General features: G+C 38.9%; 1 protein-coding gene across 1 annotated transcript in view; it reads right to left on the bottom strand.

Annotated features, from left to right (window-relative positions):
• rreb1a (ras responsive element binding protein 1a) overlaps positions 1–17,607 on the bottom strand; it is a 68,567-nt gene that overhangs the window by 17,379 nt on the left and 33,581 nt on the right. Inside the window, exons 2-10 of the mRNA XM_030123727.1 lie at positions 15,304–15,414; positions 14,977–15,229; positions 14,806–14,875; positions 13,612–13,701; positions 12,220–12,383; positions 3,487–3,628; positions 3,247–3,395; positions 1,249–1,438; positions 903–1,166 (exon numbers count right to left, since the gene is read on the bottom strand). Of these exons, the coding sequence (XP_029979587.1) occupies positions 903–1,166; positions 1,249–1,438; positions 3,247–3,395; positions 3,487–3,628; positions 12,220–12,383; positions 13,612–13,701; positions 14,806–14,875; positions 14,977–15,229; positions 15,304–15,414 (1,433 nt within the window). The remainder of the gene's footprint in view (positions 1–902; positions 1,167–1,248; positions 1,439–3,246; positions 3,396–3,486; positions 3,629–12,219; positions 12,384–13,611; positions 13,702–14,805; positions 14,876–14,976; positions 15,230–15,303; positions 15,415–17,607) is intronic.

The raw sequence follows: 17,607 nt of genomic DNA, 5'->3' as shown, positions 1-17,607 counted from the left end.
CCGCCTCCCCAGTTCAGTCCCAACTCCGGGTCCACTCAAATAATACATTTCACAAAACTGACGAGTGGTTTTAGCTTTTCCACGTCAAATAAACTAAAAACCCACCCTCACTTCATTCCCCTTCTCCAGTGACGGCACCCAAACATTCTTTATTTCTGTTATTTCAGGTTTTATTTCTGGGTTTTTTTTACCAATTTTTCCTGGTTTTATTTCTATTTTTTCCCTGGTTTTATTTGTTTTTTCAGTTTTTTTCCCTGTTTTTTCTAGTTTTATTTCCTTTTTTTCCCGTTTTTCTATTTTTATTACAGTTTTTTCCAATTTTCTCTGGTTTTATTTCTATTTTTTCCCTGTTTTTTCTAGTTTTATTTCTTTTTCCCCCTATTTTTTCTAGTTTCATTACAATTTTTTTTCTATTTTCTCTGCTTTTATTTCTGTTTTTCCCTGTTTTCTCTGGTTTTATTTCTGTTTTTTCCCTGTTTTTTTTCTAGTTTTATTTCTGTTTTTCCCCAGTTTTCTCTGCTTTTATTTGTTTTTTCCCCTGTTTTTTCTAGTTTTATTTCTGTTTCTTCCCTGTTTTTTTCTAGTTTTAGTTCTGGTTTTTTCCTGTTTTTTCTAGTTTTATTTCTGTTTCTTCCCTGTTTTTTTCTAGTTTTAGTTCTGTTTTTTTCCTGTTTTTTCTAGTTTTAGTTCTGTTTTTTTCCTGTTTTTTCTAGTTTTATTTCTGTTTCTTCCCTGTTTTTTTCTAGTTTTAGTTCTGGTTTTTTCCTGTTTTTTCTAGTTTTAGTTCTGTTTTTTTCCTGTTTTTTCTAGTTTTATTTCTGTTTCTTCCCTGTTTTCTCTGGTTTTATTTGTTTTTTCCCGTTTTCTTTCTTCGTCTTCTGGAGTGCAGGGTTGGTTCTTACCTTTGAAACGTGCTGGAGGCCGAGCGCTTCCAGGAAGTCAGCCTGCTCTGAGGACACCACCTGCGTCTCCGCCTCTGTGTCGTCTTTTTTAACGGTGCCGTTTTCTGCGGCCCCGCCCTCTTCTTTGCTCTCCGGTTTGTCGTTGTGGGCAGTGCTTTTGTGGCGGTCAAGGGCAGAGCGCAGGGGGAAGGCCTTATCGCAGCCGTCGCAGACGAAGCGGTGGAACTTACTGATGCAGCGGCGAAGGTTGGTCTCACACCAAACCTGGACAGAAAGAGGATGATGTCATCGAGTGCCGATGATTTCACAACGGCAGGGGCGGACAGGTGAGCGTCAGCTGACTTACCTGCGCGATGTGAGCGAACTTCTTGCAGGAGAAGTCGATGAAGGCCAGGTCGTTGAAGCCGGTGGGGATGGAGGGGTTGTTCTGGATGAAGGGCCGCCCACTGGGGTCCTGGGGGAGGAGCTTATGAACCCCGGCGTTGTGACGCAACAAGCCACGATGTGTTCGGAAAGAAAGGCAGCAGAGATCACACCTGAGGAGGCGGAACAGAAGCGGAGGTCAGGAGTTGACCAGTTCACTCACACCGTACAGATCTGTGCTGCAGGTGCATCCTGGGAATAATAGACAACTCCTTATATGGACATCCTGGGCGTGCCTTTTTTTGAATAAAAAAATACTACTAATAATTTTCTAAACCTAAGATATGATAGTTTCTAAAACCCTTTAAGGTTTGTTTTCACCACAGTTTCAATATTCTGTATTAATATTTTAGTAATTTTCCATTGTAGAAAAGCAGTTCAAACACTTCGGTGAATGGAGAATCTCATCTTTCCTATACACATTCCAATGACGTCCCATGTGACTGACAGCCGGAGTTACAGCCAATCACAGATCGATACATCACGTATCGTCACCTCCTACTGTACAGAATTGGATCAGTCCTTTGTCCATCAGCTTGTGCAACATAATGGACTGATTCCCTCGTTTGTCAACTTTTACCAGCCAGTAATAAATTAAAAAAAATGAATAAATTAAATTTATAACAAAATGGCCTAGAAATAATAAACTGTCCAGTAAAAATTAAACCTGATAAAACAGTTAAAGACAAGTTAAAGCGTGTTACTTTTAAGTGTAAAAGTCCAAAGTTTGTACAGCAAGGGAAAAAAATACAATTTCAGGGAAAAAAACAGCTTCTAGAAACCAAAATGGAGTATTTTGACCTGAGTTTTCATAAAGCTGAGACTGTCCTGAACATTTTGATGTTAAACACTTGTGTATTGCATCATTTGTAAGTAAAATAAAAGGGGGAATTTAAGAAAGTATGTAAAAATGGAGAACAGAACAGTGGTGGTGCAGTTCCTGTGTGTGTCCAGTAGATGGCGACATTTCCCAGGTTGTGTGTGTGTGTTGTGTTGCTGTGTGAAGGTGTTGTGTGTCTGTGCGATAACCCCGGCGTCGTGGACTCGTTAAGCGCTGAGAGGAGACAGCTGCTCAGTGTCGGACACACTCAACACACTTATCACATCCTGCTGTGTGTGTGGTTGTGTGTCTGTCAGTGTGTAAGCTGTGTGTAATCCCCTCAGACACCTTTGTCAGAGGATTGGCTTTTCTTTTCTTTTTTTTTTTTTGTTTGGGGGGGGGGGGGGGGGGGGGGGGGTTTGGACACTGTGACCATATGTGAGGCAGCACATGTTGCATCTCCATCACTCCTCCTCATCCTCATCGGTAAAAAGTGACGGTTGTTTTGTTTTGTTTACTTTTCCGTCACACTTTTCTTTAGACTTGAAGAGGAAACAGGATTAAAACAGAAACGTAACCCAGGAGGACATGGTTCTGCTGCACATGTGGATGAAATGCTGGGGGTTCGTGTTGGTTTATGGGTAAATAACGCGCCTCCTCTCCATCCCTCGTCTCCTCGGTTCCTTTCAGTCGATCCTCTTAAAGGCTGATTAGTGCGGATTTACAGCTAAATATTCCTGCCTCCGCCCATAACGAGCTCAGCGCCGCCTGCTGCTCCTCCTCCTCCTCCTCCATCATCACTCCTCCTTCTCCTCCTTCCTTCCCTCCATCTGATCTAACACATTCACTTTGTTGAACTTGTGTTGCCACGGTGACAGACTGACTCTCCCTCCCTCCCTTCCTCCCTCCCTTTCCTTTCTTCTTAAGGAGTGGCGTATCCATGACGACAGGGCCTGACCTGACTCCTTTTCTTCTCTGTCACTTATTAATCTGTCGTTTCACCTAAACTAAAGCAATGGATCATGGGAGCCGGAGTTTTTAGTGCCGGTTTGTTTGAGCCAGAAATGGAGCTGGACAGGAAGTGATGTCAGGTGTTCGTACCTCAGTGCGGTGTCGGGGTGCGTGTCCATGTGTGCGTCCAGTTCCAGTCTGGAGCTGCAGGTCTTGAAGCAGATTGGACATGGCAGTAGCTCCTCCTCCGCTCCCCGAACCGGAACCACCGACTCCTCCGACGCCGCGTCCTCCACCACCTGGACGCACAAAAACACACACACAACCACACATTAGCATCACCATCTCCTGGCGAAGCTAACGGTTGAGGATTAGCCGTAAGCGCCGGACCTTCTTGCTGGGCGGTTCCTCGCCGTTCTCGTCCTCCGGGCCCTGCCTCCTCTTGACGGACGGGCGGCGGCGTTTGGTGGGCGAGGGCGGGCTGACGGGGAGCAGCCCACTGGCCGGGTCCTTCTCGTGGATCTTCATGTGTCTGAAAAAGACCAATCAGGAGAGGAGGGTGCGGCGGCTGAAGACGTCAATCAAATCAAATCAGACAAAAGTCCAACAGAGACAGAAACGCTCACAGTCACGTGTTCATTTCATGGTTTTCTCATAAATCTGGTTCAGACTCAAAAGTGTTTTTCTGATGATTCTGAAAAACACAAACACACAGTGGACTTCAGATCTTTATCAGTTCATCTGTTGTCCTCCGACCTCACATATGAGTAGGGCTGTGTACGGGCAAGAATCTGACCATACCATACAAATCACAATACTAGGATCATGATACGATATATCACGATTTATCACGATACTGTTAAAAAGGCAATTTTTTTGTTTGCTTCTTTTTTTTTAAATGATTATTTCCTTGAAGAACTGAATTACACCAGAAATCTGCACAAATACTAAACACATTTTTATTTGATCAGAACAGGATCTAATGTTATATCATAAAAGTTTCCTGTTTAAAACTTAAATTCTGTTTCACAGACATTACAGTTTCAGATCCTGTTCAAATGTTCATATTCTGTTAGTTCAGAACTAACATCAGAACAGTATTTTAGTTGAATCCCAACAAAGGAACTAACATAATTTCATAAAAGAGTGTTGAATAATAATAAACTAGAAAAGCACTCAGAGAGCACAGACCTCCACCAAGGCAGATCAGTCCCCCCCCCAATCACCACCAAAATTCAATCATTTGTTCCTTGTGCCAGTGTCAACATTTCCTGAAATTTTCATCCAAATCCGTCCATAACTTTTTGAGTTATCTTGCACACAGACAGAAAAACCAACGCTGGCAAAAACATAACTTCCTTGGCGGAGGTAAACGGAAAAAAAAAAAAAACCTCCACAATATCTGCACTCGAATAAATACCTAAAAATAGCAATACAGTACTTTTTAATATCGATACAGTATTGTGAAATGAAATCTCACAATATATTGCAGAACCAATATTTTCTTACACCCCTACATATGATCATCATCCTCATCATCATCTTCATCATCATCATCTTCATCATCATCATCTAAAACCACCCAACTCCACGTCTATGACAAACTCCGAGTGGAAGGATCTAAACATGTGCCAACATTAACTCATGGTTTTACTCAATAACTCAGATTTTCTCCGGAGTCGACCTTTGAATGAATGGTTTGTTTTTGGTTTGTACATTAATCGCTGCACACAGTACAACAACCACAATAAACACAAAAACCAAAACAGGAACAGGCCGGAAGCAAAAGCTGCTTTTGTGCCTCTCCTTCTCACCTGATCCAGCGCTTACATTAAATTAAATGGGTTCAGTATCGAGCATTCGCATTCTAACCAAAGAATCAACAACAAAAACACATCTACCATCTTCATCTACCATCTTTTAATATTCCTGAATGATCTTATACTGAAGGCATTTTTTTAAACTTTGTCAGAGAAGTCAACGACTTAAATTCATCAAGTCAAGTTGTGCATTTCAAAGGATGTATAAATCCACTATAATAAAAATATAGAACATTATCGGAATAAGTGAAGATCTAGTTATAAAATAGAAGTACGCATTAAATAAGATATTGTAATTAATTATCGTGATAGGAAGATATTATCACATTTATTGATCATTGTATTTGTAGTAAATATTTAAAGTGTATATAAATATTATAGTCTATATTAAAAAACAGTTGATAATGTAAATCTGATTTTGTGTGAGGTGACAAAAAAGTGTATGTGAATGGTTTGTATGGATGTTTTGTGTTATTGTAAAAAATATACAGAAGAAAAGGTGTGTTAACAAAGCAAAGGAAACAGATTTTATTTAATTATTAGTTTGTAAAAAGGGGGTGGAGTCAATAAATTATACTAGTTCCCACTCCTTTTGAGCGCAGAAAAATTTAGTTTGACCATGTTGTATGATTCTGTGTGATCTGATGATTCTGTGTGCTTGAAATAAAACTACTACTACTACTACTACTATTACTACTTCTACTACTATTACTACAACAAGTCCATCCCATAATTTCACCCCCCACAACGCAAATACATCCAGACTTCACATTTGTCCTCACTTTCGTACATTCAAAAATATAAAAACCCTGAAACTATAGTTATTCTCTCTTAATTTAAAGAACTGTTGACTGGTATTTGGAACAACATTATTTTTTATTTTATAAATCCTCCTTTGACTCCTCGTAACCCTGAATCAAAGGGAAATTAATACATTTAATTTTGTCGATTTGTTGAAAATTCAGTTAAATCTGCGACATATTTGGGCAGAAACCACACGCCGGATGAGTTTTACAGATAATTTGTAATGAAGTGGGAAAGTCTTGTTTTGTTTTTCTGTGAATTATTACTGAAAATCTGCCATCTTCTTTAACCGTTTCCATGGTAACAGTGACTGGGCAGTGACCTCCAGCTGCTCGGCTCATTTCTACGACGTGTGTGTGTGTTTCTGTGGCGGGTGAGTGAGTGATATGAGTGTGTGTTGTTGTGCGTCGCCAACAGCTGCACACTCGCACACACACACACACACACACACACACACACACACACACCGTGCGAGCGCTGACTCGGCGTGCTTCCTGCCATCTCATTGGCCGCCGTCGGGCTCAGAGCACACTTTGGGAGACTTTGCTCTGTCATGTCGCACTCCTTTCACCTGATTGGTTAATGACTGACTTCCTGTCAGCTGGTCCTGGACCTGCTGAGTCCGCCGCCCTGTTAGGACCTCTTATGGGCGCCCGGCCCGCTGCCTGCACGTCCTATTAATAGACGCCGGCGTCCAATCGCAGCATCCCCCACATTCACCTCGGATACCTCACCTCGGCTCCTTTCCTTGTCTCCTTTCCTTCTAATACCAGACATTTTTACATTTACACATCGTCACCTTCCTAAAAATAATCACCCAAGTAATTACTTTTTTTTGTCAAAATCATCAAATACTCAAATTCTGTTTTTTGTGCTTCCTGAAAAATCTGAAAAAAATGCCATGTCCAATTATTTTAGGAAGGTGATGATTTACCGCATGTGTATTTTATAATTATTATTTAATTTTCTAATTTTTATATTTTTTTAGATGTGTAAACAACACTAACATTGTGTTAAATATTTCTTTTGTACAATAGTAGAAATGTCTTTTGTTGGTAGTTAAATTGTGATTTGTATGTTTTTTAAAGTCTAAAATAAAATTTTCATTCATTCAAAAACCTTAACCTCAAAAACCTTCTGGTTCTACTCATTTTCAATCAGAATCTCTTTGATTTTATTTATTTTTTTTTTTTAAATATTTTTTTTTTTTTTTTTTGGAATTTTTCGAGTTTATTTACCTGAAAATAGAGAAACAACATGAATATGACAAAATACAGGAGAAAAAAAAAAAAATCACAAAATGACAAAGACACTAGACAAAACATGCAACAAGAAGAAACAGATGAAAAAGTCACAATAAAATGAAAAAACATGCAACAAGAAAGAAAATGCAACACAATGAAATACTCACAAAAGTTGTAACAAAACAAAGATGGAAAGAAAAAAAAAAAAAACCCACACAAAACTGAAAAGACAAAATTTACAAATCTACAAAGGAGATGAAAAAGTCGCAACAAAATGAAAGATGCAACAAAATTAAATATTCCTGAAGTTGCAACATGACAAAGATAGAAATTGCAAAAAAAACAAAACAAAACACAATGAAAAGTTATAAGAAGATGAAAAGTCACAAAGAGACCAGAAAGACACAAGATGAAAAATATGTTCAAGTTTCAACTAAAAGAACAAGATGTCAAAAAAACTGCAGATAAAGGACTCGTCTCTTACAAAATACGAGGGGGGGGGGTTCACAAAACGACAAAGACACAAGACAAAACAAGAAGAAACGGATGAAAAAGTCACAAAATGAAAAACATGCAAGAAGACGAAAGAAAATCTTCACAAAAGCTGTAACAAAAAAAGATGCAAAGAAAACCCCCCCCACAAAACTGAAAAGACACAAAAGTTAAACGACGACGAAAGAGATAAAAGTCGCAACAAAATTAAATATTCCCGAAGTTGCAATATGACAAAGGCAGAAGTTACAAGTTACAAGACAAAAAGTCGCCAACAGACCATAAAGACACAAGATAAAAAATATGTAAAAGTCGCAACTAAAAGAACAAGACGTAAAAAAACTGCTGATAGACAGGAAAGACTCGTCTCCTGTCGGCTCCACTGAGGTCAAAGGTCAACGTGTGCGGACGGATCAGACTCAGATCTGATTCAATACCCAGAATTCACCTGTCCTCCTGGTCACATGACCCCTTTAAGACCGAGGACGGCGGTTAATGGACGTCTCTGCTGGACGCCTACTGTGGACACAGTCCGTCCGTCCGTCAGCCTACGGTCATTCCTTCCGCCCACGTCTCCTCATACCATCACGAAACAGGACGACACCCAGACCATTGAGCATTCATCCCATCAGACTGAGTTAACATTCACAGAGGAAAAGGAAGACGAAGCACTGGAGACGAATCGACCAAAGCCACAGCCTTTACAGAAAAAAAAAAAAACTCCATTTCTTCAGTCTGTCTAAAAAAAAAAAATGTAATTATCAGCCTCCGTTAGTCTGAGCTTAAAGAAACCAGGACTTAAACAAACGGTTGCATACCGTTAAATCTGCATCTGCTCATGTTTTGTCCAGTTTTTAAATTCTATTTATCTCTAATCTTCTGTTAGCTTGTAAAATTGTAAAAATTTATATTGTTTTCGTATCTTATTCAGAGTTTATGTAATTTTATATTCGCTCTATTCTTATTTTCTGTAGTAGTAGTTGTTTATTAATATTGTTACACCGACTGGAGTAGCACAATGACAATAAAGGCTTTTCTATTCTATTCTATGTAAAAAGACGCAACAAATATAACATTTTATAAACAAATGTGAACAAAATAAACCCAAAGGACAAAAGAAAAATGTATATAATGGATGAAAATGCATCAGGATAATGATGAATACGAACCATTAGGATTAAATACACGAGGAGGAAATAAAGAGTAAATACTGCTGTTCATGGTGAAGTAAAAGTACAAAATACAAGAAAAGAAAGAGACTTAAGGCATAAAATGAAAAAGACACAATAAAGATAATCCATAAAGAAAGAAAATGTCCTGAAACATGCAACAAGAGGAAACAGATGCAAAAAAGTCACAAGATAAAGACGCAAAAAGACAAAGAAAAGTCACAAAATGTGCAACAAAACAGAAAAGTTGCAACCAGTTGAAAAAGTCGAAAAAAGACAATAAAAATGATGTAAAAGTCGCAATACGGCAAAGAAAGTGCAACAAGACAAAGTCACAGAAGTTGCAACAAAACGGAAAACATGCAACACGATTAAACAGATGCAAAAAAAAAGACACAAAAGGCAGAAAAAGACAAAGACGACACAACAGGATGAAAAAGTCGCAACAAGAAAAAAAGGAAAAAAAACAAACAAATTGAAGAAGATGCAGAAGCTGCAACAGAACAAAAGATAACTGATGCAACAGTCGTCATACGTCAAAAAAGATGCAACAAGACGATAAAAAAAAAAAAAAAAAAAAAAAAGTTGCAACAAAACGGAAAACACACAACAAAATGAAATGGACGCAAAGTTGAAAAAGTCAGAATGAGACAAAAAAGACACGGGATGAAAAAAACAAAAGTCCCAACATTTTAAAAAAAATACACATACTAGTTGAAAATGAAGCAAAAGCCGCAAAAAGATGAACATTTTCGGAGCTTGAACGCTGAAACTCCCTCAAACACAAACCAGTTTTTACATCTGAGAAATAAACTGGTCGTTGTCATGGTTACGAAAGACGTGACTCTAAAAGTACAAAATGGATCCCTGGTCAGATTTGAGACTTTATTCAGATCAGTGGAGCATTTTCGGAGGATGTGGATTCTGATTGGTCACAGAGAAGGTCAAAGGTTGGGGGGTGGGGGGGGTAAACCTGCGGCTCAGGGCAGTTGAAGCTGGACGGCGCTGATAAATGACTGGGCGTCAATCTGTGTGTGTGTGTGTGTGTGTGTGTGTGTGTAGAGGGGGTTACACAGGAAGTGGAGACAACACACACAAACCCAGGCCCCGCCCCTCGCCGTGGTCGACTGGGACCGGGTTAAACGCCGACTTCCTGTTGCCGGGGTTAAAATGTCTCCTCGACCTCAGATCCAGCTTTAACCATCATCAGTTAAAATCTGATGTTAAGTCTGTTCGACTCGGTTCAACCTTTCGAACATATTTAAGTCCGACTGCAGAAGAACTCAGAAAAAAACCTCTGTTCATGTGGATCAGAAGTGTTGAAGTCAGACCAGTTCAGGTTCAACATCCTCCAAACATGACCACACCAGTACAATGAGGACATAATAATATAGAAATAATGTCCACAACAAACTTTTCTCTATGTTTTAGAGGAAAAAATACAACAAAACTAATATTCACAAAAGCTGTAACAAAAAAAAGATGGAACAAACTGAAAAAAATAAATAAGTAAACAATTGAAGACGCATGTTCCGAGACAATGAAGGAGATAAAGAGAAAAATAAAACAAAAGATGCACCAACACGAAACAATGCAACAAAATTAAATATTCCCAAAGTTGCAACACGACAAACATACACGAGTGAAAAAGTAAAATTACACAATGTTTAAATTTACAAACTATCCTTTAAAAAAATGTGAAAAACATGAACCATAAAAAAACTGAAACTTATTCAGAAAAATAGGTACAACTTTACCAATATTCTACCTCAGTTTATCATTTACACACGTACATTATAACGTACAGATCACAGTGGATCTACAAATACATAAAACGTTTAATAACAGACAGAATATTAGTCCAATTACATTTACTTCTATTAACATCTTTCCTGTTCATATTTTTTCAGGTTATTCACATTTTTTTTAAAAGGATAGTTTGTAAATGCAAACATTTTCATGTAATTTTACACTTAAACAAAGACAAAAGTTATTGTCATTATTTACAGGTTATTCTGTTTTTATTTGACTGGTTCTGATCCACTTTAGATCATATTGGTCTGAATGTGGAACCTGCACTAAAATGATTAATATCTTTAACTTTATATTTTTGCATTTCACTAATTCATCCCACGGACCGGATTGGACCCTTCGTATGTTTGACAGCCCTGATCTAGACGTCCTAGACCAAGGCTGTCAAACTCATGTTAGTTCAGTTCCACATTCAGCCTAATCTGATCTAAAGTGGGCCGGACCAGGAAAATAATAGAAATAATAGGATAAGAGCTCATAAATAATGTCAACTTTTCTCTGTGTTTTTGAGTGAAAAAAGTAAAATTCCGTAATGAAAATATTTACATCTACGAACTGTACTTGAACATAACATGAACAAATATGAACGACCTGAAAATTGTTATGAAAAATAAGTGCAATTTAACAATACTACACCTTCGTTTATCATTTATACATGTGCATCACAACTCACAGATCACAGTGGATCTACAAATACACAAAACATTTAATGACATTCAGAATACTGGCACAGTTAAACATAGGCTGAAGACATTTCAGGTTGTTCATATTTGCTGTGGTTATTGACATTTTTTGTAAAAGGCTAATCTGTAAAAAGAGGAGGATGAGGATTAGGGCCACTGGAAAAAAAAATTAAGGTTCAATATTTTATCATTATTATTTTTAGTATGAGAAAAAAGTCAGAATTCGGGGTAAAAAGTTCTGACTTTTTTCTCAGAATAATAATAAAAAAAATATTGGACCTTTTTTTTTTTTTTTTTCTCCAGTGGCCCTAATCCTCTTCTGTAGTAAATGTAAACATTTTGGTGTAATTTTACATTTTTTACACTAAAACAAAGAGAAAAAAATGTGCTTTTTTTCATTATTTATAGGTTATTATGATACAATTTTACTGGTCTGACATACTTTAAACTGAATTGACTTAAAATGATTTTAACATCTTTGATTGTTAATATCTTTCATGTAATTTTTGCATTTCACAAATTCATCCCAGGGGTTGGATTGGACTCTTTGGCGGGACGGTTTTGGCCCGCGGGCTGCGTGTTTGACACCTGTGTTCTAGACAGTTTAGCTCATACGCAGTGGAACACATGTGTATTTGATATATTTAGTGTGTTATGTTTATATAAACCATACAGTTTGTGGGTTGTATAAAAAACATCAGTCTTTAACTCTCTGGTTCGGTCAGACAGGGGTTAAAGTTTCCTGCTTGTGTGTTCTGATTGGTCAGATCATTAAACCCCGATCCAACCACAGCCTTTTGGTTTTTTTGCAGAAGTGAAATTGATGATCAACATTAGAGATGAACTGACGGGAAAACTTTGGTTTTATTCATCCAAATACTGAAAAAAAGGTCATCTTCTTCCTCTTATTATAATTTTTTATTCTTTTTTATTTTTTACTAATAATGAAACAGAAACTCTAAAGTGAATCCTTATGCATCAACTTCCTTTTTCAGACACCTGCTGCTCATCGTCTTCTAAAGGCGGAGTCTCCCAGTCATACCTGGTCCCTGACCCTCCAAGCCCCGCCCCCTCCCCTTTGGCCCCTCCCTGTCCCTACCTGTGCATGTTTCCGTTGGTGGTGAAGGTCTGTCCACAGACACTGCACTTGTACGGCCTCTCACCGCTGTGGACCAACATGTGGCGGTCGAGCGACGACGCCGAGCTCAGACATTTCCCACAGATGCTGCAGGAGTGGTCGGTCGCCCCCGTGTCGGCGTTGTGCTGCGGTGAGGACGGAAACACGAAGACGTCAGAAACACGGCCGCGACCATAACAGAAAACACCAGAAAATACAGGATCAGTTCACAGACCTGAGGACGTTTAGAGCCTGGAGTCACTGGTTAAACATGTCTGACTGTATGAAATAATTCACTAATTTAATAGAAACTTTACTCAGAATCATCAAGATTTACATAAAACTATCATTAATGTAAAGTCACTGATGTTAGATGCTTATCTGCGACACTTTTTACCGTCATTAAATTAAAATTATGGAATTTGTAACCCTAAAAGACCTAAGAACCAGTTTTGTGGTGACTTCCACATTAATTTTACTCTACATTTAACATTAAATAAGTGATTTATTATAATATTATACTCTGAGTTCATCTTTTTTCGTGTATTTTCTGATATTTAATTCACCGATCATGTAGATGTTCATTAAAGCTCAGAGTAAATTCAAAGGTTATTTCATCAAAACAGAGAAAACTGAAGAAAAAGTGACTTTCTCACTGAAATATATCATTAACTGAATATAAAACATGTCTACAACCCTATTTTGTGTATTTTTATTTATTTATTTATTTTCATTCTGTTGCCCATTTTATTATTTTCTTTTTCAGTTTTATTCAGTTTGTTGCTTATTTTGTTCTGGTTGCTCTTTTTTTTTTTTTTTAAATCATTTTGTTCATTTTATTAATTGCTTTGGCTGTTTTTGTTAATTATGCTCCTTATTTTACTCTTGTCTTATTTCATTTTAGTCAGTTATTTTGGTTATTTTTTTCCAAGTTTAGTATTTTGTAAATGTATTATTCATTTGCATTCATTGTTCATTTCATTTCATATAAATCAAGTGTTTCCATCCACTGTCATTTGTCAAACTACACAGATATGGGTCATATCTGATGAGCACGAAAAGACGACAAACTGCATTTTACACTAATTATTTACATGTATTCATAGGATTAATAGATCAACAGGTTTTAAATATTTCACATCAGTAGATAATTTCAGTCGTCGTGTTGTTAAGGGTTAAAGTTTTTCTACTCAAATTGTTCAAAATCTAAACGCATAAACATTAATGGAGTATCTGTTAAATCACCCCTCAGCCTGTTTCATTAAGCACATATTGGCTTTTATTTCTCTGTGTATTTAAGCATCAGTTCATCCTGATACCGTAACCATGGCAACGGGAGGAGGACAGGAAGTGCGGGGCAGCGTCCGGCCGTACCTGTCTGATGTGCATGGTCAGCTGATGCTGCGTCTGACAGTTCTTATCACACAGTGGACAGATAAAGGCCGAGCTGTCGTCTTTGGTTTCCTGAAAACACACAAAGAAACAAACGCGTCAACGCAAACGACAACGGTGACGTCCGACAAGGTTTTCATCCACGGGATTTTATGCACAAGATAAAAAAATAAAAATAAAAACATAAAAGTAAACCTTGAAATACCACAATAGCATCTGATTTTACAATAAGAGTTTATATTTTTGTACTTCATTTTTATTTTAATAACGTGATAACATTCAGATTTATGATCATTTACAGCAGCAGCATGAGTTTCCATCCACACAGATACACAACGACACACACACACACACACACCGAGTCTGGAAGCAGCACTTCCTGTTTCCTGTTTCAGCCACAGGAAGTGATGACGGTGAGAGGAATGCTGCAGTGCATCATGGGAAACGAAGAATGAGAAACGTGCCAGTGTGAAGAGCGAGAGGAGAGGAGACAAGGAAACAAAAGGAGGAGACAGAAGGGAAGGAGAAAAGGAAAGAAAGGAGACATGAAAAGGAAGGAGAGGAGAGGAGAGGAGAGGAGAGGAGAGGAGAGGAGAGGAGAGGAGAGGAGAGGAGAGGAGAGGAGAGGAGAGGAGAGGAGAGGAGGAAAGGAAAGAGGAGACAGTAAAAGGAAGAAAAGGACAGAAGGAGAGGAGAGGAAAAGAAAGAAAGGGTAGAAGGATAGGGGATAAGGAGAAAGGAAAAGAGATAAGGAAGGAAAGGACAAATTAGATAAAAACGGGAAGAAAAGGAGATGAGGATAAAAGAAAAGAAAGGAGATAAGAAAGGGAAAAAAAGGATGAAAATGACGGAGATGAGGAGAAAGGGATGGAAAGGAGGCAAAGAAGGACAGGAAAAAAGAGGAGATAAAAGAGAAGGAAAGGAAACAAGAAGGCCGGGATGGGAAGGGGAGGAGATGAAGAAAGAAGAGAAGGAAAGGAAGGAAACAAGGAAAGGAAGCAAGGACAGGCAACAACAAAGTAAACAAGTGAAAATGATGAAAAACGAAAAGGAAGACAGGAAACAAGGAGATGAGCAAGGAAAGGAGAGAAGGAAAGGAAACACATGGAGGAAACAAGGAGATTAAACGTCAGGAAGGAGGCAAGGACAGGAGACTGGCAGAGTGGGCGTGTCTACCTGGTTGCGTCGTGCGTTGCGACTGGGCGGGGCTCTCATGGCGGCCGTGAGCGTCTTGTTGGGGGAGGGGCTTCAAACAGAAGAACAGAAGGCGTTTAGAAACTGAGCTGTGAGGAGCCGTCGAAGGGTTAAAGTGTGACGGAAAACCACAGATAATTGGTCAGTACGCACCTGGGGGAGGGGCCAGCAGAGGAGGCGGCTGAGTTGACTCCTCCTCCTCCTCCTCCGTCTCCGTCTCCTCCGTTGATGGTCCCTGCTGACATCACCGCTGACATCATGGCGTTAATGGAAGACAGGTCTCCGCCTCCCTCCGACCCTATGACTCCGCCTCCTCCTCCTTCGTCTCCGTTCTGTAGTTTCTGTTCTTCGGCCGCCGCCTCCTCGTCCTCCTCCTTCGTTGCCTCCCTCACGCCGTTCATCGCTCCTGCACGAGGTGGAACAATTAAAACCCAAACATTTCACTGAACTAAAACTTTTCGCCGTTTGGGTCCAAATTACCTTTGAGTTTATTGTGCATCTTCTCCTCTGTTAGCTCCGCCTCTTCCTCCTTGATCTCTGAACTGGCTCCTCCCCCTTCTCGCTGCTCCTCTGTGGAGTTCTCCATCACTGCTGCAAAAACACGAAAACAAACCAGCGTCAGCTCATCTTCGCCTTTTACAGCTTTTATTTAACTCTTTCACATCTTTTTTTTTGGTCATTTTCATTTTGTTGCGACTTTTTCATCCGTTTCGTTCCGTGTCTTCTCAGTCGTTTTCATCTTGTTGCTTAATTTTTTTCATGTCACATCGTAGAATAAAGTTAAACATCACTCATTCTCTTTGTTGCTTCTGCAAACAACTGAAAACAAACCAAGACAGAAAAAAAAAGCAAAAAATGCAGATTAACCTAACCTCCGCTAAGCCCCGCCCCCTTTGGTTACTGTTGCAACATCTAAAGCGTCAACAGACAATAGAGACGCTCCGTAAGTGTCAGCCTTGAGAGATCTGAAACAGCAGAACTTCATGATGCGTTCGAGGACCGCTTTTGAGAGACTGGATGACTTCTGTGATGGAGGAGGAGGAATGAGGAAGAGAGGAGGTAATTACAGTTTCCTGTTTGGCGTCCCCCACAGGAAGACGCTCTCCAGAGCCGACCACTTCCTCCTCCATCTCACATTCTGTTCAGTCCACACTCTGATCTACGAACACACGGGTCCGAGTACGACGACGGAGGAAAAGACAAAAGTCCAGGCTCTGAAACTGAAACGTCCACGAGGAAGACGAGTCGAAAAGTCGCCTCTGAACGGCGTTTGTTCTGATGCAACTTCAACAACAACCTGAAAATATGTTTGTCTTGTATCATCTTTAACCTCTTTTTTTTTACATTATTTTTATTTTGTTGCATTGTTTTTCTGCAGTGCTTTCTTTTTTTTTATTACATCTTTTTTTTTGCTGCATTGTTTCTGTTTTGTCACATCAGTTTATTTTGTGACAACTTTTTATTTCATTACATTTTGTTACATCATTTTGTTGTTACGTTGTTTTTTTTGCAACATTACTTTCATTTTGTTACATTGTTTTTCTGCAGTGCTTTCATTTTCTTTACATTTTTTTTGTTGTATCGTTTCCATTTCATCAGTTCAGTTTATTTTGTGACAACTTTTTATTTCATTACATTTTTGTTACATCATTTAGTTTCTTACATTGTTTTTGCTACATTATTTTTATTTTGTTGCATCGTTTTCCTGCAATGCTTTCGTTTTTGTTTTTTTTTTCATCTTTTATTTTGCTGCATCGTTTCTGTTGCGTCACATCATTTTACTTTGTGGCAACTTTTTATTTCATTTCATTTTTGTTGCATCATTTTGTTTGCTACGTTGGGTTTTTTGCTATATTATTTTTCATTTTGTTGCATCATTTTCCTGCAGTGCTTTTGTTCATGGTTTCCTTTTTTTACATCATTTTTATTTTGCTGCATCATTTCCGTTTCATTGCATCAGTTCATTTTGTGACAACTTCTTATTTCATTACATTTTTGTTACATCATTTTGTTCATTACGTTGTTTTGGTTTTTGCTACATAATTTTTATTTTGCTGCATCTTTTATTGTTGATAATTTCATGCATTTACTTGTAGTTGCCTTCCAATGTTCTTTTGCATTTGTTTACTGATTCATGTTTGTCACATTGCACTTTGAATGCTGACAGACACTTCCTTCTGTATGTTGTGTGATATTTCCATCGGTCGTTGTGTTATTAATGTGTATTATTGTCTGATGTTTGTCCAGTGTGTCGTCTGCTCTACATCTTATCTTAGTCTCATCTTTAGTGCGATCATGAAGGAAAAGGGTAACATCGGAAAACTGTCGTGAAGTGATGATGGATTTTGATCATCTGTTGCTTCTTGAAACAGAGTCTGAAGTGAAATGAAGTGAAAGTAAAAGGAAGAAGAAGAAGAAGAAGAGCGACTGGTGACAACTGGCTGTGGGTTGTGTGTGTGTGCGTGTGTGTGTGTGCGTGTTGTGTTTCCACTGACCTCTCCTTGTATCACTGCTCTTACATGACAAACTGTAACATGGCCGTGGCAGGTGCATCGACGCACACAGACACACACCAACACACACTGATCTGAAGCTTAACCCCGGATTGTTTTTTACATTAGCATCACTCGTCTTCACACACACACACACACACACACTCTGAGACGTGATGTGATTGGCTGATGAAGTGCTCAGGCAGCACTTTTTACAGGCAGCTGAAACGAACGGCAACAGATGGCAGCAAGGGGGGGGGGGGGGGGGGGGGGGGGGGGGGGGGGGGGGGGG

This window comes from Sphaeramia orbicularis, chromosome 20 (genome assembly GCF_902148855.1).
Source record: "Sphaeramia orbicularis chromosome 20, fSphaOr1.1, whole genome shotgun sequence".
Lineage (NCBI taxonomy): Eukaryota > Metazoa > Chordata > Actinopteri > Kurtiformes > Apogonidae > Sphaeramia > Sphaeramia orbicularis.
Note: the sequence above shows the minus strand (reverse complement) of the source record. Positions and strands in the feature narration are given on the sequence as shown.